Source organism: Candoia aspera, chromosome 2, assembly GCF_035149785.1.
Source record: "Candoia aspera isolate rCanAsp1 chromosome 2, rCanAsp1.hap2, whole genome shotgun sequence".
In the NCBI taxonomy this organism is placed as follows: domain Eukaryota; kingdom Metazoa; phylum Chordata; class Lepidosauria; order Squamata; family Boidae; genus Candoia; species Candoia aspera.
Window position 1 is genome coordinate 71,942,482 of NC_086154.1, and position 24,463 is coordinate 71,966,944.

Genomic DNA, 24,463 nt, shown 5'->3' on the forward strand with positions numbered 1-24,463 from the left:
TTGCCACTGCTCTTCAGTCTGCTGCCTCCCTAGCTAGATTTAGTTCTGATCAAATCTCATTGCAATTTATTACAACCGCTCTGTAAAAGGAACGTGGTGCTTTACTTCAGAAAAGGCGTGGAGCTGAAAGAAACAGGCTGAAACGTAAAACCGAGCAAACTTCAAAACCCCAAGGGGAACATCAGCGAGGAAAATACCACAGGCTGAAAGGCAAGCAACCATATTTCTTGTTTACGCAGAAGACTGTTGCGGCTAGCTCCCAGCTTTGCGTTCATGGACGGACTCGGGAGATAACGTCAGAAGGCACACTGCTGGCTCGCGCAACCGGAGAACCCACCACACGCACTAATAACTCGACCAACCCACCCGGGCTTCCCCGCGCCAGTTCCCCTCTTTTGTGCCTCTGCCGGCGGGGTTGTTTCCGCGGCAGAGGGAAAGTTTGCTGATTAGCTGAGCGGCTTGTCAATCAGGGACCAGGGAAATTCCAGAGTGGGCGGTTCTGAGTCAAAGTTCCTCCTGGGCAGCGGAGAGGAAGTAGAAGCGATGCCAGTGATGCAGAGCTCTGGAGGTTCGGGAGTGGTTTGGACCCCGATCCGTAAAATTTTAGCAGGTAGGAATAGCTCACTTCTCCCCACTCCCTGCAGGAAGTCGAGCTCATTGTCTCTTTTAAACTTAAGGAGGAGGTGGGAAGGATGGAGTCCCGGGTACTTTCGGTACGTGCCCGAGATACTGTATGTGGCACAGCTTTTTTAAAAAAAAAATGAGGCGTGCATCTCAGATATCCTGGTATTTTAGAGTTTTGGGATAAGGGCGAAACAAGATCGGGCAAGTAAAAATTGCATTGGATAAGCAAGCGTATTGCTGTAAGGGATGCAGAGGCAGGTCCGAATTCTCCCGTTTGGACCACGTTTTGGTAAAGTACTTTTTAAAACCTCACTTCGTAATGTCCATAGTTCTGTTAGACAGCATCACGTGCCGTTCTGATATCGTATACCATTGCAGGTAGTAAACAATGATACTTGTAACTGTAGTGAGTTCTTTGAGGTTATCAGGAAAAAAGATTAATGCTCCCTTTAATATTGAATGTAGTCCAAGTATACAACCGAACTCCTGTTGACATATTTCTCCCTGATGTTAAAATGTCAGATCTCTTGTGTGGTAACTCTTTCATGCACTTGGATGGAAAGATCACATCAGATTGTGATGTCATGTAAATGAATTGAATTATTGACTCATTTGCTGAACACTGTTCTTGTTCGGGAGCAACTGATACAGTATGTCTGACATCTGGGGCCCAATTCTTTTCATATACACCTATTTGTTCAAAGCTATAATATGCATATATAATATGGGGGACACGGTGGTGCTGTGGGTTAAATTGCTGAGCTGCTGAGCTTGCCGATCGGAAGGTTGGTGGTTCGAATCTGCATGACGGGGTGAGCTCCCGTTGCTAGTCCCAGCTCCTGCCAACCTAGCAGTTCGAAAACATGCAAATGTGAGTAGATTAATAGGTACCGCTTCGGCAGGCAGGTAATGGCGTTCCGTGTAGTCATGCCGGCCACATGACCACGGAAGTGTCTACGGACAAACGCCGGCTCTTCGGCTTTGAAATGGAGATGAGCACCGCCCCCTAGAGTCAGACATGACTGGACTTAATGTCAAGGGAAACCTTTATCTTTTTATAATATGCACATTCCCAGATAAACATGCACAAGATTATAACCTTTCCTTTATTTGTTTACAGTATTTTTATTTTGACTATCTTCCATAGATTACAGGTTTGGATACCTGGGAAAATATTTTATCTTCTCTTTCCCAGACTGAGGTTAGATCCATGTAATTAATGTTAAAATGTGATTGGCTGGTTTGTGGCTAGTATGCTTGGTGGGTTGGGTAAGTCCGATTGAAGTCAATTGCTGGTTGGTTAGTATGTCATGTGACCACAGTCTGTGAATGGCTTCTAGTGAGCATGGAATTAAAGCTGAATCTCATTAGTAAAAATAAAACCTCTTTCAGATTGAAGGAGGGACATTGATCTAGCCTCAGTTTGGGAAACTGGAAAACAGTGTAAGCAGGTAGATCTTTACATTGTTTTCTTGGTAACAATACAGTAGTGATTTGCTACTACTATTTTTGGAGTGTGTGTGTGTTACTTTTACTTTTCAGTCTAGCCTATATCCCTGGAATTTCTTGTGATCTCCTTTTCAATACTAATTAATTAGATCTGAATCTGGTTAGATTTGGGGGGAGGGCAGGGATAATCCAGAGTTAGCTAGTTGCTATCACCTACTATAACAAGTGCCCAATTCTTTTTCAGTTATGTCACTTTGGTTTGTCAGATCAATTTCTCATTCTCTGGTATATTTATTTCTCAGAATAAGGGAGAATAAGTATAAACACACATTTCCCTATTGTTTTGTTTTAGGTTTAGAGTATTCACTTGATTTGAAAACCATGGTTTAGCATAATGTGTGAAACCAACTAGTGGTTACCAATCAAGTGTAACAGATTGTTTGGGATTGTCCTCTAATGATGCATAAAACTGATTGGAAATCTGTGTTCATATCTTTCAGTTTTTTTTCAGGCATGTAATAGAAATTTGAAGAATGTTTGCTTGGGTCTCTTGATCCTTATTTGCTCACCACTAGTGATAAAATTTCATGTCCAAAATGTTTTTGCCTGATGGTAGATCAATTCACACAGGCAGATTCTGCAAACTTTTATTAACAACGTAGTTGCATGAATATTGCACAGAGCTATCATCTAGAATGCATTCAAAGATATCTGTGTTGTGATTATGGAACTCGCTGGTGGACAAAAAAAACGAACAAGAGCCAAAACAGGTATTTAAACCTCATCTCTTTAAAAATAATTACTAACACTAAACTCAGTTTTTCAGAAAATGAAATAATGGATTAATAAGCAAAGGAAATTTTACTAGTTGATTGCCTTCTTAGCTCCAATAGTTATTTGTTGCCAAAATCTTTTGGCTGTCAAAGTGTATAGTATAAAATGATACTAAAAAAAGGATACGAAAATTGTATCCTTATCACATTACTTTCTTTTTATAATCGTTACTGAATGCATCATAACAGATCAAAACTTTTTCCTTGTATTATATTCCACATGGGAATTTGCTGAAATGATCAATATACTGGACTGGAAACATTCTTTCCAAATCCTTGCAAGGTAATAAGCATTATGACCAGATGTTTAGCTACTCAGCTATATAATGGACTAAGTCCGTAGGCTAATTGTTCATCATTATGAAGCTGTTGTTTAACCATATTGTATCAAAAGTTGCAACCACACCTCTGCAAATGTTGATGAATTTTTTACTTATTATTCTAATATCTTTGGGAATGTAGATGCACTTTCACTGGTTCTAATTGATGAAATCAACAGTTCCTTCATATAGATCTTTATTAACATAAAGATAGGATCTTCAGCCTGAGAACATTCCCTAACCCAAGTTATATTTGTTCTTGGCATTCAGGCTGCATGATAGCCAAATGGGCTTCTCATAAGAATATAGTACTGGTCATGGGAATTTGGCATGTAAACAGTTCTCCCAGTGCATACTTAATAATAAACATGTCAATATGACTTCTTCACTGACAATAACAGTGGTGTTATTGATATATTTATACCTAACGTAGTTTGGTGTTCTCAAATTCCTTTTTTTTGGACAATCAAGAGGTTACTTAAACAGTTATTTTGGGAATGGAATTGATGGAATGTTACTTTTTGAGTTGTGTATCAATGATTTCCTGTAAGTAAAGCTAAAATCACTTTTAGTTTTCTTTTCATGAGATAATCTTGGAAAGTTTCACTTCTGAGTAACTTTCTGTTGGAGGTATCCTTGTGTTCCAGGTTATATTGAGTTGAATGAAGGTAAGAGTCAACTTTTTGCCAATTAGAAGACTTGGTATTGCTGTTTCAGAATTCTGTTGGTTCCAAAGATTTTTCTTTAATTACTGTTAGAACTTTTCCAATCAGTCTCAAAAGCAATTCATTTTCTTCAAAGACACTATCCATCCTCTCTCAAAAAACTGCTTTTAGTTTAGCAGTGTCTGACTTTCACAGAACTTTATTATCTGTATATCATTGTTGAATTAAAAAAAAACACACACCCCTAATTCTTAAGGAGTAGAAAGAAAGCCTTTTTAAAAGGATTTTGCAGTCCGACAGGAAGCTCTGGTGTGGGCTGGTCCATGAAGTCACGAAGAGTCGGAAGCGACAAAACGAATAAACAACAACAACAATTCCTCTTTTGCTGTTGGAATCATACAGTAGGTAAGCTTATGTTCAGCAGTAGAGTTGGGATAAAATTGTTATGGGGAAAGGCTCAGTTAAAAAAAAAAAAAACTGAAACCATGACCAGTGACTCTGTCTACAGAGTATGGAAATCAAGATAAAGAAGTAGGTTTGTGAGAAAGGGTTATTATGTGGCATATCCCCGGTGTGTACATGTAATTTGTACATGTACAAATTAACATTGCAGTACATATATATGTTGGCTTCTACTTGAGCTAGAACTTGCATTATCATGCTCTTGGCTCACGTGGAGGCCAAGATATATGTGAAAGGTTTTTCTTCCGCACATATCAGTGCTAAACATGCTGATATCTCCAAGGAGCCAGCATTGTTTTAGTAATGTTCAGTTGTGCACAGAACTTCTTCAGAATGCCAGATGGGATTACTCCGTTGTTCTAATGGAATCTCCCAGAATCTGTCTAATCTGTTCATACATCAGTTTGTTTGATTTTGTTTTAGCGTGTTGTGTGAGCCTAGCCACTGTGGTTTACTCAGTAGTCTGTGGTTAAACTATGGTTTAGTATCTATATGAGCCAAGTCACCAGCTCCTTATTGTAAACCTTGAGTGAACTCCTGTATTGGTTACCTGTACTGGAAGTGGTTAGGCTCCCATAGAGTTCCAGGACCACCTCTGCAGTCTTGAGACACAGAACTGAAACTTGTATAATTCTAACCAAAGTGTAAATAGAAAAGCAAAAAGTCAGGATGAAACGAAATAGTTTGGACTTCTGCTCTTACTTGTGTATTTGTGTGTGTATTTATACATATTCACACACAGGTGTGTGTGTGTGTGTTATCCATTCAGTCATGTCCGATTGTCAGAGACTGCCTGGACAAGTCCCTGCAGTTTTCTTGGCAAGGTTTTTCAGAAGTGGTTTGCCCTTGCCTGCTTCCTAGGGCTGAGAGAGAGGGACTGACCCAAGGTCATGCAGCTGGCTTTGTGCCTAAGGCAGGACTAGAACTCACGGTCTCCCAGTTTCTAGCCTGGTGCCTTAACCACTACACCAAACTGGCTCTCTCTCACACACACACAGAGGACCACTCTGTGCAAAAGTATAGCGATGGTTTGAAGGTAACCATTAACAAACTTACTAGAAGCACCTATGGACTGTTTGTAATAATTTTGGAGAATGAGAGGTGCTCTGGGTGCAAGAAGAGGTGTGGTTTTAATATTGTGCTGTGTCTGTTCTCTTACCAAAAAAAAAGAGATGGTCCCTGGTAAAGTGATTTTTACTGCATGTTGAGGGTCCTGCTTAAAATTAAAAAAATAATTTTAATAATTTTTAATTTTTAATTCTGTTGTCTTGTCTCATATAATAAAGAAGTCATTAGTGTACCTTTTATGAAAGTACATTGTATATTTAGCTAGTTTGTATCATCAATTCCTTTTTCAACATGGTAAATACTGAATGATAGATCTTTAGATGTAATGATAAGTAAGTATTGTATATCCTGATCTCTATAAAAACTTGGAGATCTAGGCAGTAGCATCTAGCCCAACTTCTCTGATTGCACATGCAGTATTTACTCCCTTGCTTAATTTATGAACATGGCCATCAAGATCATTATTTCAGGCAGCACTTGAGCTAAGATCATGGAAAGTCTTCTTTTTAAAAACCTGCAGGACTGTTTTGTGTCTGAGTTTCTGGAATTGTGGTTTAACAGTGGTAGGCCACTATTACAATAATGGTTTTAAACAGAATGAATACTCAAATGGTGTTAGTATGCTCAGAATAAAAATAAATGCATCTGTATATTAACAGACCTGAATAAATCCAGAGGTTGTCACTTGTGAAAATGCAGTTTGCCTAGTTTGCAAGTTATTTTACCAACATATTTACTCCTGGCTTCCTCTCTTGCAGAGTGGTCTTTTAAAATAATCTAATTGAGAGAGAATAAGACGTTTTCAGTTCCTATTACAGATAGTCCTTGCTTAACCACTGCCCTGTTTAGTTGTTACGACGGTGCTGAAAAAGTAACTTTATGACTGGTCCTCACACTTATGACTGTTGCAGCATCCCTGTGGTCACATGATCGCCATTTGTGTGCTTCATAGCTAGCTTCCGATAAGCAGAGTCAACAGAAAAGCCAGCAGTAAAGTCACAAGTTGTGGTCATGTGATGTCTTGCTTAATGACTGCAGGTGATTTGCTTAATGATCACAGCAGAAGTGAGGTCGTAATTCCATCACAGTCATTCGATATCTCACTTAGCGATGGAGTTGCCAGTCCCAATTGTGGTCGTTAAGTGAGGAATACCTGTATTAGGTATTAGGAATACCTGTATTAGGAAACACTGGCTGACCTACTACGATTCACCCAATACCTTTTAGTAGATTCTGTAATCTTATCCCAGCAGGTAAACAGCATGGATCACTTATTTGCCATCACCCTATCCACCTACCCTCACCCAGTTTTCTAACATTAAGGAGAAAAAATCCCCCTGTAACTGTCTCCTGTTTTGTATTGAGTGTATATAGTGCTGCTGACAGTGGGTGATAATAAACCTGTTTTGGAAGCTGCAGTGTCATTTCAGTGGGCGAAGCAGAGAAAAGGTGGGCAGAATTACCTTGTGGTTTTTTCTCTTGCATTTCACAAGTCCGCAGACACCGCTGTCTCATGACCTTAGTGGGAGGAGGAGTGTTTCCTCTTGACAGTGCCAAGGTGTGTGTCTCTTTCAAAATAAGTTCCCTCTCAGCTTTTAAAACAGTCATTATTAATTCTAGCTATAGCTGTCAAGGCACCAAGCTGATCCTGGCTGATCTCAAAAAAACTTAGTAGAATTTGAATGAGAATTTACCAGGACTGAACTAGACTGAGAAACTGAAAAGAAACACCCCACAAGAAGGTGTAATGAACTGGAGTCTCCTACAGCACCAGTTCTATCAGGATCTGAACACTGTGGTTATTAAACAGGCTTCTGTGTTCCAGAAGTCCAAAAATGAAACTATAAGAGATCTCCAGAAGTTCTTACTAAAGTTCATTGTTAGAGGAAATGATTAAATATAGGACAGGAAAATACTCACTATATTGGTATTTCAGTAAAATAAAGTATCAATGAAACTAAATGTGAGAGAGCCAGTTTGGTCTAGTGGTTAAAAAACCAGGCTAGAATCCAGGAGTCTGTGAGTTCTAGTCCCACCTGAGGCCTGAAAGCCAGCTGGGTGACTTTGGGCCAGTTGCTGTCTCTCACAGCCCAATCCACCTCACAAGGTGGTTGCTGTGGAGAAAATAGGAGGAGGAAGTTGTGTTTGGTATGTTCCCTGCCTTGAGTTTTTATCCCTTGAGGCGGGATATAAAAATCTAAAAAAAAAATGTGGGAAGATTTGTGACTGGCAGAATGAAAGACTTTTTCCCACAGTGCATCATTAAACTGTGAAATTCACTGTCACAGTTATGGAAGTGGTAGCTAGTTTAGATGGTTCTAAAAGAGGACTGGACAGATTCATGGAAAATCAGGATATCAGTGGCTTTTGATATTGATAGCTATTTACTGTTTCCTAAATTGTAAGCAGCATGTCTTAAATACTGATTGCTGGAAGGTGACTGGAATGGAAGATCACCCACTAGTCCAGGCTGGTGAGTTTCTCAGAGCATCCAGTTGGACATTAAGTGACACACTGTACTAGATTATGTTACCCTATGGCATAAGCCAGCAGAGCTCTTACACAGAAGTCTTTTCTGTCTATGGTATTTTTACCACATGGTAGGGACTCCTGTGCTTCTGTAGCATAGGAAATGGGATTTAGAACTGTCTACCAGGATGTCTGCATGGGGCAACTGTTCTTTGGCAAAGAGCTGGATGCAAGCTGAACTAAGTTTCACTAAATTCAGCACATGACTGTGAGACTCTTAATTAAGATTAGGAGTCATGAGCACAGTTATACCAGTGTTTAACCATCTTCACTGGGTCCTCGTGCATTTTGGCCCCACTTTAGGATACAGGTAGTCCTCACTTAACTACCACAATTGGGACTGGAATTTTGATCGTTAAGTAAAGTGGTCATTAAGTGAATCCAACCTGATTTTACAACCTTACTTGTGGCAGTTGTTAAGCAAATCACCATAGGTGTTAAGCAAACCACGTGGTCGTTAAGCAAATCATGCAGTTCCCCACTGATTTTGCTTGCCAGAAACTGGCTGAGAAGGTTGAAAAGGGTGATCATGTGACCATGGGATGCTGCAGTGGTCATAAATGAGAACTGGTTGCCAAGCGCCCAAATCATGATCACGTGACCATGGGGATGCTGTGACAGTCATAAGTATAAGAACTGGTTACAAGTCGGTTTTTTCCAGCACTGTTTTAAGTCCAAACTGTCACTAAATGAATGGTTGTTAAGTGAGGACAATCTGTAATGACTTTGACCTTTGAGGCCCATTATGGCATAGGCTAGAATACCTGAAGGCATTTCTGTGACTATCACCCAGGCTTTGGAGACCTCCACATACCACTGCTAGGTGAGAGCCTTTTTGGTACTGATGCCCTCTGTATTGCAGATGGTGCAGATTTTTTTTACATTTCTGTAACAGGTTTTATTTTATTTTATTTCTTGCTGTGAATGACCTTTAAATTTGGTGTTAGGATGGCATATAATTACTGTAGGTCAACATATTTCTCAACCTGCTGCTGGAAATATGTTCTAAGGACTTTAAAGGTGCAGACAGTAATGTATTCGTATACTCAGGAATGAGATCTAGTGAATTAAGTGGGCTTATTTCCAAGTTATTATGAATAGGAAGACAACAAATCCTAATTAGTTTCAATGGAAAGCATTTAATCACATGATCAGCATTCCCATGGAAACTTGAAGTGCTTTCATTAGCTGCATTGCATAGTTCATAATTCAGAGTCTTATATCAGTTAAAAAGGCATCCTAAATTAATCAAAATCACTACTAAAGAAAAGTTAATAATTTTTACATACTGTAGTTATTACTGAAAAACAGCGTTTTGCTTTCAGATATGATATCCTGGTCTCTTCAACGTCATGTGGATTAAGTGCTTACAGAAATAAGCATAACTGAATGGAGTTGTGTATATCATTGCACTGTAAACCAATCTATATTTCAGGCTGAGAGTCTCCGTGCTGGGTATTTTGCAGGATAGTATCCAAACAGTTATTACGTATCTACTGGATTAAAACTTGTGCTCTAAACTTATACAGATGCTCACAGAGATATATGCCCTTCATTAACAAAGTGAGCACCATTCTGAAGCTATCCCATACTTGTTAGAATCACCATGCATCAGAATAAGGTTATGCCACCTTTTGGCTTCTTAAAGGAAGATAGGTTGAATCTCTTCAGCTTTATGCCCAGGGATTTCCTCCGTTCTGTAGCGTAGCATGAACAAGTTCTACTGGTCTGTAAAAGCTAGTAACTCTGTGTTACATATCCTTGAGGATCCCCTGCTCATCTATTCTCTATCAGCTAGTGATGAACTTACAGAAGTACAAAGTTTGTAACTGTGGAATGATGAATTTAGCAACAGTGGAATCTGGAGTAAAAATGTTGGGGGGCACCAAAGCACTTACAAGGGTAAGAGTAACTCATTCAGGTGTGAGTTTATCTGGGTGATTGACTGATTGATTGAGTAAGTGTCATTAATTCAGGGTCAACTCTTAGTGACCACATAGATAGAATTTATCTCTGTACTCGTCTGTTAAGTCTATTAAGTATCTCTGTCTCTTTGACTGGTGTGTGAATAATGTAGGATGATTGTTTAGTGTGTTAAGTTCAACATGGTGGTTCCTCCTCCATTTTTCAAAGATCCATTGTTCTAAATATGGTAGTTTATAATGGGATTATAAAGGTTATCAAATAGATTAGTCGTTATTAGGATATTTTTGGTTCCTGCAGGTTACAACCATACAGCAGGCCATTATTAGTACAATATTTTACAATACTTCGTTGTCATTATAGTTTTAAACATGTAGAAACTGCTGTTCCATGAGATACCTGGAACATTTGATTTTCAGTTATTCTGTCAGTTGCAACAAAATGACTAAATAAATACTGTGTTAATATAGATTTGACGCTTGATTATCTCCTCGGATTCCATTATTAATCTGGTACAAGTATTTGCTGATTCCCTCCCCCACCTCCCAAAATCATTAAAGGATTGTTGGCTATATCACTCAGTATTCATTCCACATTGTTTCAGACCCAGGTGACTGTATGGTTTCAGTTGTTTGTTTCTCTGGGTCATTGATCCGTCTTCCTATGGGAAATGATATCTGTGCTCCAAGATTAGAGCACTTGAGTATTCTTTGTGCATGCAAACATACACTGACTATATTTCTCGATCAGCTTCCTGTCAGCTGCTGGGATTCTCCAGAAATAGCCATGTTACTCATGAACCAATGACTCTTTCTTGTTGCTTTGATATGCCTTCTGTTTCATTATCAGCTGGACCTAAATCTATACACTGCTCTCTAATCTGCTTTCTCCGCTGGGCAAAGTGAGACATGTGCCATGTGCCAAGCAGATAAAGGGGTTCTTTTTCTACCATTTGGTTCATGAGGCTATGGTTGTGTTCAGTAATTGATATAAAGCAAGCAGGATACAATTGTGCTTTCCCTTGAAAATCTGAATGGGATCTGAAGGCAAGGATTTACCTTAGGCTGAGAATATCTACAGTTAAACTGAATTTAATAAGGTCTTCATTTGGATAGACAGGCCTCACTGAAATAGAAACAATATTATTAATAACATTATTATGATATTTTATATTATATTATAAAATATTCATATTAACACTCCAAAAATGAATGTTTGCCATAGATGTGATAATTTGTAGTATATGTAGTGTTCTTATTTATTTGGTTACAGTATTTGGTTATTTTGTACGCCATTGTAATCAGCTGAAGACCCCAGTGCTTAACATTTTAAAACATGTAACTACATAAGCATATAAAACTCGTCACATCATACAGATGTGGCACATTCTAGTCAGTCAATAGTCACAGATGGCACCAACTCCATCCTCCTCCAAAAGTTCTCCAGAGAAAGTCACATTTAATTAGTTTCTGGCATACTGTCAGAGTGGGTGCCTTTCTAACCTCAGGATGGAGACTATGCTATAAAATAGGGGTCCTTACAGAAGAACACTGTTCCTGGCTAAAACTCACATTACTAGTAAAGAATTACGTAGCAACTTTTCCTGGGAAAAAAATACTGGATGAGTCAGTTCCACTTAGAGGAGGCAGTTCTGCAGTTACCTAAAAGCCAAGCCATATAGGGCTTTATGGGTTAACATTAGCCCTTTGAATTGTATTTGGAAGCAATGCAGGGCCCACAGCACCAGTGATACACAGTATGACTATGGCACCTCTCACCCACCAATAAGTTGGCTGCTGCGTTTTGGGCCACCTGCTGTTTCTGCATAGTCTTCAAAGGTGTGCAGCAGATTGCAGTAGTGGATATAAGTAGCTATGTGGATATAAGAACGTGAGTCAGGACCTTCTGTTCCCGGTATAATTCCTAAATGGGAAATAGATTTTGTTTTCAGCCCAGAACAAACTATCTCATTCTGGAAGTTCAGCTAAACTATTTTAGATCAGTTACAATTCAGCAGAAAGAAAAAGTTTTGGTTGTTCTAGGTTTCAGCCAAACCCCAATCCCATAGTAAATGTTTAAAGGGGATAGAGCTAGGTGGGGTGTGTTGCCTCTCTCTCCCTTCCTCCCCTCAGTATTTATCTGCGTGGCATATCCCATATGCCTGCTGACCCCTGATCTTCTCAGTGCCTTCCCTTCCCTCAAACTCTGTCTCCCTTCAGCTACTAACATCAGTGTCCTTGGCTTTTTCTCACTCTTGCCCTTTGAATGACTTATTTCCAGAGAAGCTCCATGTCAGTCCATATCTAGAACTAATGCTCTCATTTCATTCTGTATACGGTTTCAAATATCCAAAACATACATATTTCAGTTCACGCATAGACCACCCAAAACCAGCTGTTCCATGCCTGGAATGGTTCATGCATTGAACATTTTGCATGCACCTGTTCCTAAAACATATATTTTGTAAACTGTTTTGAAGACTGTTTTGTAAACAGCCTGATACAAGCTTCTCTGTTATCAGTGAAAAGACCCATCTCCCTACTGGGTCACTAGAATGCTCTTATAAAAAAACTAAAAAGTCTCCACCATTACATGTTAGGGGATAAATTGTTTCTAAGTGGGAAATAATTCACTTAGTGAAATTCTTGAAACTCCATCCTTTTCATCTCAGTAAACCTTGCTAAAGAAAACTGTGATGATCTTGCCTGGAAAGAATTACATTCATTTGAGGCAGCTGCTAAGGTGTCTGATGTATCTTTTTAGAAATTCAGTATTTTATTGGTTAAGGTGGGGAAATATTTCTGCTCATTTTTTTATTTAGGAAGCTTCAGTTCTCAGAGAAGCTTATTGTAATATTCAAGATCTAAGTTTATACCATAATATTTAGCTTCTTTCCGGGGTTATTGAATGGCACGTTTTCCTTACTGAAACTTGCCTTCATGTGCCATCTTGAAATTGGCACATTTAATAGCCTTGGAAGATGTTAAGGCCCAACCAGCTTGGCAAGTCCGGAATTCCCCCTCCTACTGTATTAGCTACAGGAGAGGTGTGGTATGCAGTAACATGCCAACTCCAACTTGATCCTTATGAACTTTGTATAGGAATCCAGACTGGAAAACAGCAAGGTAATCTTTCTGCAGCGAACTTGGGAAGAGTTTATAAATCAGATTAATTAATAGGATTTGAGGATGAATATTTGTTATTTGAGGGGTTGCAATAAGTAACATTTGACCAAAAGAACAGCGGTATCTTCATCTTCATTTTAATGTCTAAATATGGGCCAGTAGCCCTAAATGCCTCAGAATCTCCTCTAGCATTAGAGGATTTAACAAGGTAGGGCACCAAATAGAGCCATAATGGTTATTATTCTAACTACAACAACTCTGTTATGGTGAGTATTCTAAGTTAGATACTCAAAAGTATGGGAGGTCATGAAATAAGAAGTTGGCATGTTGGTCTCCCAAAATGGGAATCCATTTTGGCATCTATAGATTGGAAATTACCATTGTTTCGTGGCTACTGGATATCATTACATCTTTTTAAAGAAGAAACTGGTCAGTTCAGCAAATTGTTGGAGATACTATGCTCAAAATGCAACTAATGCGAATTGGTTTATATAATGTGTCTTAAGCAATAGAGGTTCCCTTTGGAAAGAATTTCCAGTATTTCACATATTAAGCTTATTCTGAAATACTTGGTTTTTCAGTGCTTATGGTATTTTGAGCTATGTAGCTGTGCATTTCTTTAATTATAAAGAAAGAAAAAAATAGATATCAAAAGGCTAGGAGGATACCTATTTTCCTGATGGGCTGAAGAACTGTTTCTGGGTTTGAACAAGCATTTTATCACCAGGAGACCTATTTACAGACTTTTTAAAAATGTGGGGTACAAATTAGTATGTGCTTAATTTCCCCATGTTTATAGAGTTAAGTAAAATGACTTAGATGTTAATAATTTAATTGTATGACATGATATGAATGTTTACCTAAGACTAGTTTTGTTTAGTGCAGAAGAAATTGTGCTTTCGTGGTCTTCCTTTTTTTTGCATACAGTTTTTTTTTAAATAAGCAATACACAGGGCTTAAAAAATTACATCCCACAAGCGATATGAACACAAGAAGCATCTTGCTCTGCTAAACCAAAGGGTAGTTTGATTTAGCATTCTGTTTCTAGCATTGGCCTGCCAAATTCTTCTGGGAAACTTAAAAAGAGCACAAGGCAATAGCTCTTACTATCTGGTTTTCAGCATCAAAAGAAAGAGATTTGCTTAAGCATATGATCAGAACTATCAGTTATCCAACCATTTGCTCCTGCTAATTGGGCAAAAAGAAATATCTAATCAGATCACTGGTTCATTTAGCTGGTTCATATTATTGATTTTTTGAGGGGGGGTATGCATAATTATGATGGCAAGGGAACCTAGCACCTCCTGCCTGCAAAGTATATGTGCTACCATTGAGTTGTTCTATTAGTAGATAGGTGATGAACATAAGCACAGCCCTGACTATCTTAGTTCAGTATTTTGTTTCTTGCAGCAGCCAATCAGATGCCTTTGGGGTACACACAAGTGGGAGGCAGAGACATACCACTCTCCCACTGTTGTTCTCTTGCAAGTGGTATTTGGAAGATGTTCCACCCAACCTGTGGGTCACCTTGAGTTTTCAAGGCCAATAATTCTTGGTAGACTTGTTCTCCATGAACTTATCCTACTGCCTTTAAAAGCCATTCAGGTTGGTACTCATCACTATCACTTCTGAATCTCCTTCCAGTGAGCTTCATTAGAGGGCACTCCAATGTGTTTGGGGAGATGGAGAAAAATTTCCTGTCTACTTTCTATACCGTGAATATATTTTATACACTTTGATCTCATGTCTCTCCTTGGTTGCCTTTTTTCTCATAGAGAAAATGTTCAAGCTGCCTGATCAATTGGTCGCCCTCTTTACCTTTTTTTTTTCCAGGTCTGTTATGTTCTTTTTCAGCTGCAGTAATCAGAATTGCATACAGATCTGTCATATATTTGAATAAGGGCATTACAATGTTGGTATTTTTATTTTAAAATCCTTTCCTCATGATCCCTAACATGGCATTTGCCCTTTTCACAGCTGCTGCACACCAAGGTGACATGTTCATTGAGCTATCTACTATGACCCCAAGATTTTTTTCCTGGTTAGTGATAAACAGCTCAGACACCATTGGTGTGTATGTCAATTAGAGCTTTGTAACTGCAACAGTTAACCATTATTTATTTGCTGTTTGGGTAATCATTCACCCAGTTTAAAGAGATACTTCTGGAATTCTTCACAACGACTTTGATTTTTATCACTCTGAGCAGAATTATCTGCAACGTTGACCACTGCTATATGAAAAGTATACATCTCAGTGAACTTACTGTGCTTTTAAAATAACATGTGCTCCTATTATTTTTACATCATATCATAATAATATGATACTCCTCTTTGCTTTTCATGAAGATAATTTATTGCTGCATCAATAATTTATAATTTACTGTTACATGAGGTTATGTATTTCAGTATGTTCTGTAGGTGTGAATCCCTTAAGTGCACAAAGCTTAGTACCAGAAAATTAAGGCGCAGTAATGAATCTGTCATCAGCCTCATAGTATAGTTGCTAAACGATTTGAGTTTTTGAGTCCTTCATCTTTAGTTTTGCTTTTTATAGTCACATTTATTTGTACAGTGATTAAAAGCAGCAGGATACAAGAAAAGTGTACTCTCTCTTGATAAGTTATTCTTCATTTTGCAAAAATTATTCTTCATTTTGCATTTTAAGTTGCTTTACTGTGGCACTGAAGGCAGCCCCCATCATCATGGTGCCAAATGGCCAAAAGAGGAGGCATAATGATCCCCTGATTATAGACTTCATGCTGTGGTGAGCAGTCCTATATTTCAGTAATAGTATGCCTGATGTTATATGTAAATATTAACATATGCTACATTATGCAGTTGGGGGTCTTTTTTTGCCCACTGTTTTTGGTGATTTGTTTTTATTTTGGAGGCAATGTGTAAGTGGCCACTTTATGGAAAAAGCACAGTGGAAGAAGGGTTCTTCTCGTCTTTGAAATATCTCTTTACAAGTTTGTCTTAGAAAAAACTGTGGTAATTTCCTTCAAGGGAACTTCCCCATATTAAATCATGGCAAATGAGAATTTTACAAACCAAAATACATAATAGCAGCCCAAACCTGTTTATCTCCCTGTCTTGCAGTTAGTCTAAAGTTTTCTTTATAAATAAAGAAATAAATAAATGATAGCAGCCATCCAGGATGGGAAGGTGCTTTACTAGACATTGGGGATTTGGTAGCTAACTCATGGTTACTTCAAGTTTTGTCTCCCCAACTGAGTCTACTGATAATTCTCTTCCATGCTTGAAGGAAGAATCTTGGAGGAGGAGGAAGAAAAGATGAGAGAGCGAGAGAGAGAGAAAGAGAAAGAACAGAACTACAGAGAAAAGGCAAACGTTTGCTTTGCTCTTACTGAGGGGTGGGACAATTCATGGTGGGGTTTTGACACCTTTTAGAAGGACTGATACATCTCTCCCCCACCCAGCTTCTATAATATTTTAATATCTTTAAAGCACATATCTTTAATATTCTTTATAAGGAAGTCAGTCCTACAGAAGCTACCCCTGAAACTTTCTTCTCAAGCTGGGTCTCACTGGACAACACGAAGAAGAGAGTCGGTCGCTGCATGCCTCTATACATAGAGTTAGACCTGGGACGTACACTGGGTAATTTTTGCAATCAAGAACTCAAGGCATCAGTAGGAATTTCTCACTGTATGTTTCTCATTGGATGTTTACTTGGTGCTTTAGGAAGATGCAAGTTGGCAGATGAAGTTCACTGAAGTAACTGTGCTAAACAAAGAACATTTAGGATTGTTTTGTTAATTTCTTAAATCTTTCTTCTGTAGGGGGGAAATCCCATTCTCTCTGAACCACCCAAAATTTAATTGCTATTCTAGTTGTTGATTCTGTCAGGTTTCAACTCTTAGCTGGAAAATCCCCAGCATTCCTGAATCCTAATAGGCGAGTTATGTAAAGTGGGAAATGCCTCTGAAGAAGAGATCTTGGATGCCGTCATTCTGTGGCAGAGGTTGCTTGCTGATTGTGCTTTCTGGCAGTCATTTTTTTCTGGATCCTGTCTCTCTGGTTTCTCTTTTTGTGACTTGGGTAGAGGATCAAAGCAGTTTGGTTGGCTTTTTATCCCTTTTAAAAGATATGCATAATTTGTACTTCAATTGTCCCAGGCCTGTTTTGATTTTTTTGATTTTTTGCTTTTGTTTTTTTGAGGCCTAGCAGTCAGTGGCACCCCTACACACACAGAGAGAGAGAGAGAGAGAGAAACATCAGAGGCCACAGTATGAAAGGCCAGCTTGGATATGTAGTAGTCCACATGCTTTTCTTCCTGCCTGGCAGTAAAAATACAGTCATCTCCATCTGCTGCCCTTTCCTGATAACTAAAATCGGCTGTGTCATTACAGTGCATCCAAGATGCTTTGATGCTTGAGATGCAGGACAAGGTAGGTGCGGTGGTCCACTCAGCTCTGTCTATATGTAGACGGGACTAGGTCAGGGGCTTGTTGTTGTTAGTTGCTGTCGAGTCACTTAGGAGGAGCAGTTAGGAACTTTTGCTTCTGTCCACATCTTCAGCCACCTGAGACAACCACCGCAGTCTGTCTGATGTTGGAGCCCACTTTTCACATTTTGCAATTTAATTCAAGGACTAAGACAAAGTCTAGTATTCTGTTCTAATAGTGGCCACCCTGTTGCTACCAGGGAGCAGAACATGAAGGAGACACTATTTCTGTAATGTTTCTCCCCCAGCACTGGATGCTCAGAGGCATAACCAGACTTCCATCTTTTTGTTCCCTCAACTTTTTTGGCCTTTTGCAGCTTTAACACTGAGTGAGTTCCAGCAGTTGCATGCCAATCCTTGACCTCCCTCTCCAAGGTTGGAGGAAGTGAGAGAAGCAATGAGCAGCTATGTGGTAAAGAAGTCTGGGGAGCCTTTTCCATCCCAAGCCAATCAATTGCACCAACCCCATTATCTGTTTTGCTTTGCTTATTAGCAGTTAAGAGTCCTGAATGAATTCAGCCACTGTGTTTTTTGAAGCATGGAGTATAGCTTAGCACATATTGTGCACTTACCAATTGTAGGTTATTCAATAAACCATGTTTAAAACCAGGATTTAGCAAGGGTTGAACCTAGTCAGTACCTAGTATTGTTAGTACAGTTTGCTGAGTATTTTTAAAATAATCACTGGTGGAAAACTTTGTGGAGGATTAGTTTAATTTACTACTAAAACCTATAATAACCAGCTGTATCAATTATTTCTGCACATTGCTTATGAGTTGTGTTCATTGGTTCTTCATTTTGACTTTCACTGTCAGTTACATGAAGAGAAACAGGATTTTTTTCAACAACTGAAAATAAAAATGCCTGCATGGGTAAAAAAGGATCAGTGACTTAGACACAGATGCCATTTGTATCCATTTAGTCATCTGTTATGGGAATCCTCTCCCTTGTGCTCATACTGTAAGCATTTGGATTTGCATGAGGTTACAAAGCACACAAGCATGCAAGTGTGCTCATAGAGGGAAGGCGATTTTAGAACCTTTCTGTAGTTGGCTGCTTTTGTAACTGTTTCATGGAGATTTTTTAGGCAACAAATTCTGCTGAGATTTAACTGCCGTACCTCTCAGAAGTTCAAAGGATCACTAACTGATCTAAAAATAAGTTTTAGAGGTAATGTGTATGAAGTTGTGCCAGTATTTTTAAAATGAGGCTTTCCCAATGTAAATATTAGTAATCGGAATCTCTGAATCTAAGTATGCTGAGTCTCTGAACTGGAACAGAGCTGTACAGTTGAATAATAAAAAATACTCCTGGGTGTGAATTTGCTGTTGTATATACTGCAATGCAAAATGTGTGATCAAAGAACATTTATTGGAGAGAAAGCTCGAAAGACCTTGGTCAAATTTATTTCAAATATATTTGCATAGAATTGCTCATTAAACAACTTTCCTTAATCCTGTGTCCTCCCAGATGTATTGGACTGCAACTCCCATCATCTCCAGCTAACAAAGTTGCTGTCTATACAGTACCTGATTGGGGTTATTTTAATCCAACATACTGAGTAATGCAGATACAACATTGGCTTCTTTTTCTGAGATTATAGAAGAAAGGGGGCAAGGAGGATTTTATCAGAAAGAGGCAGAAACAGAACTCTAGTCATGATGGTTATGTATTATTTCAGTCGGAGGCGACTGATTGCTGAGGATCATGAGTGGGAAGTATGTTTTGTTTTCAGACCTATTTTGTGGCTTTTCCATTGCATCTAATTAGTCAATGTGAAAAGAGAATGCTGAACTGAATGGGCCTTTGGTCTGATCCAGCAATATGCTTCTTACATTTTTATCATTACATGAACTGTCTTACCCTGACTAAAGGTTCTTAAGTTGTGCCTACTACCTGCCATAATTCAATGCAGATTAGACTGAAAATGAGTTCAGTTTTCTTAGAGCATTATTCTTGAGGTTCAATACCAAGACCTTTAATTTGCAATGTATTTTAGGAGACATTCCTACATATCAGTTTAGTATTTCCTGCATAGTTAAAGGTATACTTCTTAACCATGATTTTAGACTCAGAAATGTTTCATAGTTTAATGCTGATCACTGTTTCTGTCTCATAGTTGCGTGCCCTGAGAATAGTAGCCTACATGGAGAATGTGCAAATCAGAAATATAAATGCAGAATGCAAATGATTTTTTTGTAAATAATAAGAATGGAAAAAATATATAATCTGAAACACTGAGCAATGTGTGACAGCACAAATGTGAACTATATAATTCAGAGCCTGTGTAAGAAAACCTGTGTGGGGAAAAACCTCTAGAGTTCTCAAGAAGTGAGTAGGAGGGCATTTGTGAAATGTCAGGCATTAAAGGCTTGAATCCCCTCAGTTATAGTTGTTTCCTGAGAAGTGTCGTTCTCCCTAAGATGCTAGAATGACTGGAATAGTGAGGTGACCAATGTGAGAAAATTGGAATTAGGGGGAGGTGTGCGGGACTGTATTGTATCTGGCCACAAGAGAGAATCTTTGGACTTTCCAAGATTACTTCAGCGATAATATCCAGATCAGGGTTGCATGTCACGGATACTGGAATAGACTAATGGTATCCAAATATTTGCCTTAGATATTTCTTAAAAACTTAGAATTTTTTTTTCTTGTTTCTAGAAGCTACTTGTCTATTTGTGATTCATTTACATTGTTATTGCCTGTATTCATGAGTGATTGATTTGTTCATAGCTGATAACACACATATTTTAAATTCCAGAATTATAGAAGAGAACTACAAAGATCCATTATATATTTATATAGTTATATATAAAGCCATAATTAAATTTAAGAAATTGAGAGAGATTGCGGAATTGGGCTTTCTCCCTGCAGGCCACATTTCTGGCATGGATTTCCTTATTAATTGGCTTGTCAAATGCATTCGTGATTAATGTTCTCTAAATTTCCTGTTAATTCCTATGGGTAAAATATATCACATTCTATTTGGAGAAAGTCAGAGATATTTCCACCCAGAACACCAAGGGAATATTTGGTTATTACAGAGATTCCTCTTGGTTTTTTAACTATATTATGTCCGTACTACATTGATCTAAACGGTTGTCATTGACCAAGACATTGATATCTAGAAAAAATATAATCTAAATTCGGATGGTTTCTTTCTGTTAAAGGCCTAGTCCATAGGCAGGAAGTCATTGGTGACTGTTGGCATGCCGACTGGGATTGTCCCTTGCTTTAAGTATTTCAACCTTCTTAGATGACTTCCTTTGGGAATGCTAACTTTTTATTGCTGTTTTTCATGTCAGGCAGAGATACCTGGAAATTCAGTAATTAATCTGCAGTTATGGAAGGCAAGGGGCCTTATCGAATCTACGACCCTGGTGGGGGGACACGGGAGGAAGCATCTGCTACCTTCGAACAGCTGGTGGAAGAAAATGCAAAGCTTAAGGAGAAGATGCAGGGGATTAAATCTCTAGGTAACGGTGAGGATGAAATGGAAGTATAATTGACTTCTTGTTGATATTGTTGACGACTTTGGGATCCCAGAATGTGTGACAAGCTATAGAAAAGCAGCTTTTTATTTAATTCTTATTGGTAAACCCTCAACATCTACAGCATCATAAAAGCTAAGTTGGTGCATAAGGGGCCCTTCACCAGTATGTGTGTATGTATGGCTGGGTTGAATTACTATAGAAGAGAAACAGTGGTGGTCTGAGAGCAAATACAATTCAAGTAAGAAGAAAAGTAATCCTATAACTGAAGTGCAGCTTGTAATCTTAACATCTGCATTAAAGCAGGGGTGCAACCCACCCCCCATGCAGTGCCCAAGAGCCAGATGATCATCTGATTTATGGGCTGCAATTGCCACTTCTTTTAGGAGGAAGAGGCTGAAAATCACTTCTGACAGCAGCAGGAAGTATGCAGTGAGTTTCTTCTTCACTGGGGAAGGGAAGCCTAGCCTCAAGTGGAGGTTGTATGTGTGGGATTTATAGATGTAGCACTAGAAGGCTGATCCACTACCTGATGCAGTCCTCAGGACCTCAAAGACTGCATAGGCTGTCTCCTTTGTACTGTGTAAACTAAAAAAAAACTTATGATGATGCCCACATAACAGCTGTCACTGTACATGTCAAAAGGGCTTGCCTTGTATCTGGACATCACCAGAGTAGGTCCTAGTAGTGATGTCCAAGTATTGCACACGCACAAGCATGGAATCTTTTGATATCTTATGGCAGTCAGTAGAAGGCTTGGAAATTAAGGCAATTGCACGTAACTGACTCTGAATATTGCATGATGGTCCCCTGATGATCAATTCTGTATTTGCAATCAGACAGCTACCATATTAATACTTTTCAACTATTGAGAAACATGTCCATGTACATTTCTCAATTCCAGTTCTGCACTGTTCCTCTTAAGAAATGAGCTTGGAATAAAGTGTCGGATGGGGAGATATGCATTAGAAATAACTTATTTTAAAAAGTTTTTTTTAAAAGAGATCATTCATATTGAGTAGCTTAAGGGTGATGTTGTGTTTGTATATACCTCCAAAAGATTTAAATAATGAATATTAAGTAGTAATTGCTTTTTAGTAGTCTTTTGTGCTTTTGGAATTTAATTCTCTAAGTTTCTGAAAAAGAATAGTAATAATCATATCTTAGCCCAAAAAGTATGGGCATTAAAAGTGAATTATGGATGTGCATGAACGAGGCACTTGCTTACCTGTATAGACTGAAATGTAGCTGTCCAAACATTTGACTGCTCTGCTCATAAGCAAGGATGACAAAAGGATAATCTATCAAGTAATCATTAGAATAAAATGCAGTAGAATAGGGCTAGTATTGTAAGCTGAACTATAGATATGCTGTATTGCTAGAAAAAAGGTTGAGAAAGTATCAGGGACCAATGAATCATACCCTTTCTGTTTTGCCAGGAGAGCTATTAGAAGAGTCTCAATTAGAAGCGTCCAGATTACGTCAAAAAGTGGAAGACCTTGTGAAGGACAATGAAATGCTAAGATCAGCCTCCTCTTTCGAAAAATTTGCAGAAATAGCAGGTATGAGAATATTAGAATAATGTGTAAACATCTATCTGCCAACCCTACATTTGTGCATTTATGGGTGAGAGGGAAGGAATGGAAAGAAATGTTACATTTGGAAAAAAGAGCAATTTGGAGTGGGGGCAGGAAAAATAAATCTGCAATGATGCCTTTGCCTGTCCTGGCGGATGAATCAGGTTATAGTAAAATATGCTTCAATCTACATTGTAACATATGAAAAAGAGTTCACAAGAATAGGAAAGCTTGCGTAGAGTAAACTCAGCTCTTCTAAGAGTTACCTTGTTTTCACCTTTATGAATACAGTGGAACTGAAGTAGGTATTATAGCTGAATAACAGAGCAGTGGAAACTGTCCTAGGTTTTATCCAGTTAAAAAGAATCTCAAAAAATAAGAGGTGGGAAAACCCTCAGCTGAAGAGTTATTGCCAGTGGAAGTGACCAAATTGGGCTAAACTGACAAATAGTTTATTTAACTTTATTTATTTATTTAAAAAAATTCTATGGCCAGCTATCTTAAAAAACAACTCTGGGCAGCTCCCAATGGCAGTAAAAAGCTGAAAACCCCAATAAAAACAATAAACGCAAAAAGCAAAAACCTGATGCAACATCGTTCTCCAATGCAGCCAACACCCATGTCTTCAGGCTGGACCTCATGATAGGAAGGGACCCTCAGCAAGTGTTCCCTGGACAACTGGACAGGGCAGGCAGAAGCTACTTGGGAGAGGCACCTAGCATATAGGACATTATTGTAACCAGCACCATGAATTGCACTTGGAAACATCTGGGAACCCAGTGCAGCTTCAACAGCAGTTGTGTAACATAACGGTGCTGAGATTGCCTTGCAAGCTCATGGGCTGCTGTATTTGGGATCAGCTTAAATTTGTGAATGGTCTTCATGGGCATGTAGAGCAAATTATAGTAATCCAATTCAGGAGAGTTTAGAGCATCTGCACTCAAATAATAAGTGCCAGGCTGCCCTAAACTCATTGCTCTGAGATTTTATAAAGAAACACTGTACGCTGAATCTTCAGAATGATGCACTCTTTCCTACTGCATTGCTGAAGCCACAAAACTCTCTCTTCAATCCTTAAGAAAAGGAAAGAAGCTGAGATTGTCAAGACAGGTTCTGCCTGTCCAAGGTAGAAGTGAATAGATTACTCCAGTTCGGCCTTTCTTAGTTTCACCTGTTTTCATAAATGCAGTGCGTCCTGTTTCTGCATCAATGCAGATTTTATTATTTTTTTTAAGTGCATGAAAATCCACATTTATATGCTAGGTAAACTTACAACAACAAGAAACATACATTTAAAAACCAAGCTAAGTGTGCATTTTTCCTTAAAGGATGCATCTCTGTGAATGTACTGTGATGTGTACTATACATCATTATTCTAATGATGTACTTCATTCTAATCCACATACTTACCTGAAAAGTGCATATCAGACTGATGGATGAATTCCACAGGTGTTCATCCTATGCTACTATGCCATGTTCTGAAGAGCTCTGGAGTTGCTTGAGAATTCGACTGAGATTCTACAATAAACCAAGTTATTTATTTATTTGATTGATTGTGAGATGGACAGCTAGTATATAAATCAGTCACAACTCTGGGCAGAGAAGAAAGACTGAAAAAGCAGTAGAACAAGTATCAATAATAACAAACAATAGAAACAGAATAATAGTGCAAATGGCACCCAAGGACAATCAAACTCAAACCATATATCCCCAGTCACGTCAGGAAAAGAAACAGAATGACAGGCTCACCCAACCTACAGGACCCATACCCTGGGGTATATCCAGCTCTTCAAGGATTTATAAAATGCCAGCAGGGTTGGGGTCAAATTAATTGGGGGTGGGAGGGTGAGAGGAGAGAATGATATTCCTACAGTTCCAGATCAGTAATAGTTGAGAAGTCTTCCTGAAAATCTGTAACCTGACATTATC

General features: G+C 38.6%; 1 protein-coding gene across 4 annotated transcripts in view; it reads left to right on the top strand.

Annotated features, from left to right (window-relative positions):
• Positions 1–478: 478 nt before the first annotated feature.
• TNIP1 (TNFAIP3 interacting protein 1) overlaps positions 479–24,463 on the top strand; it is a 61,333-nt gene continuing 37,348 nt past the window's right edge. For 2 of the 4 annotated variants that reach the window (XM_063292183.1, XM_063292185.1), the window contains exons 1-3: positions 479–610; positions 20,772–20,948; positions 22,397–22,519. In XM_063292183.1, the coding sequence (XP_063148253.1) occupies positions 20,810–20,948; positions 22,397–22,519 (262 nt within the window). In that variant the 5' untranslated portion in view covers positions 479–610; positions 20,772–20,809. The remainder of the gene's footprint in view (positions 611–20,771; positions 20,949–22,396; positions 22,520–24,463) is intronic. The other 2 variants (XM_063292184.1, XM_063292186.1) reach the window with 1 other exon arrangement.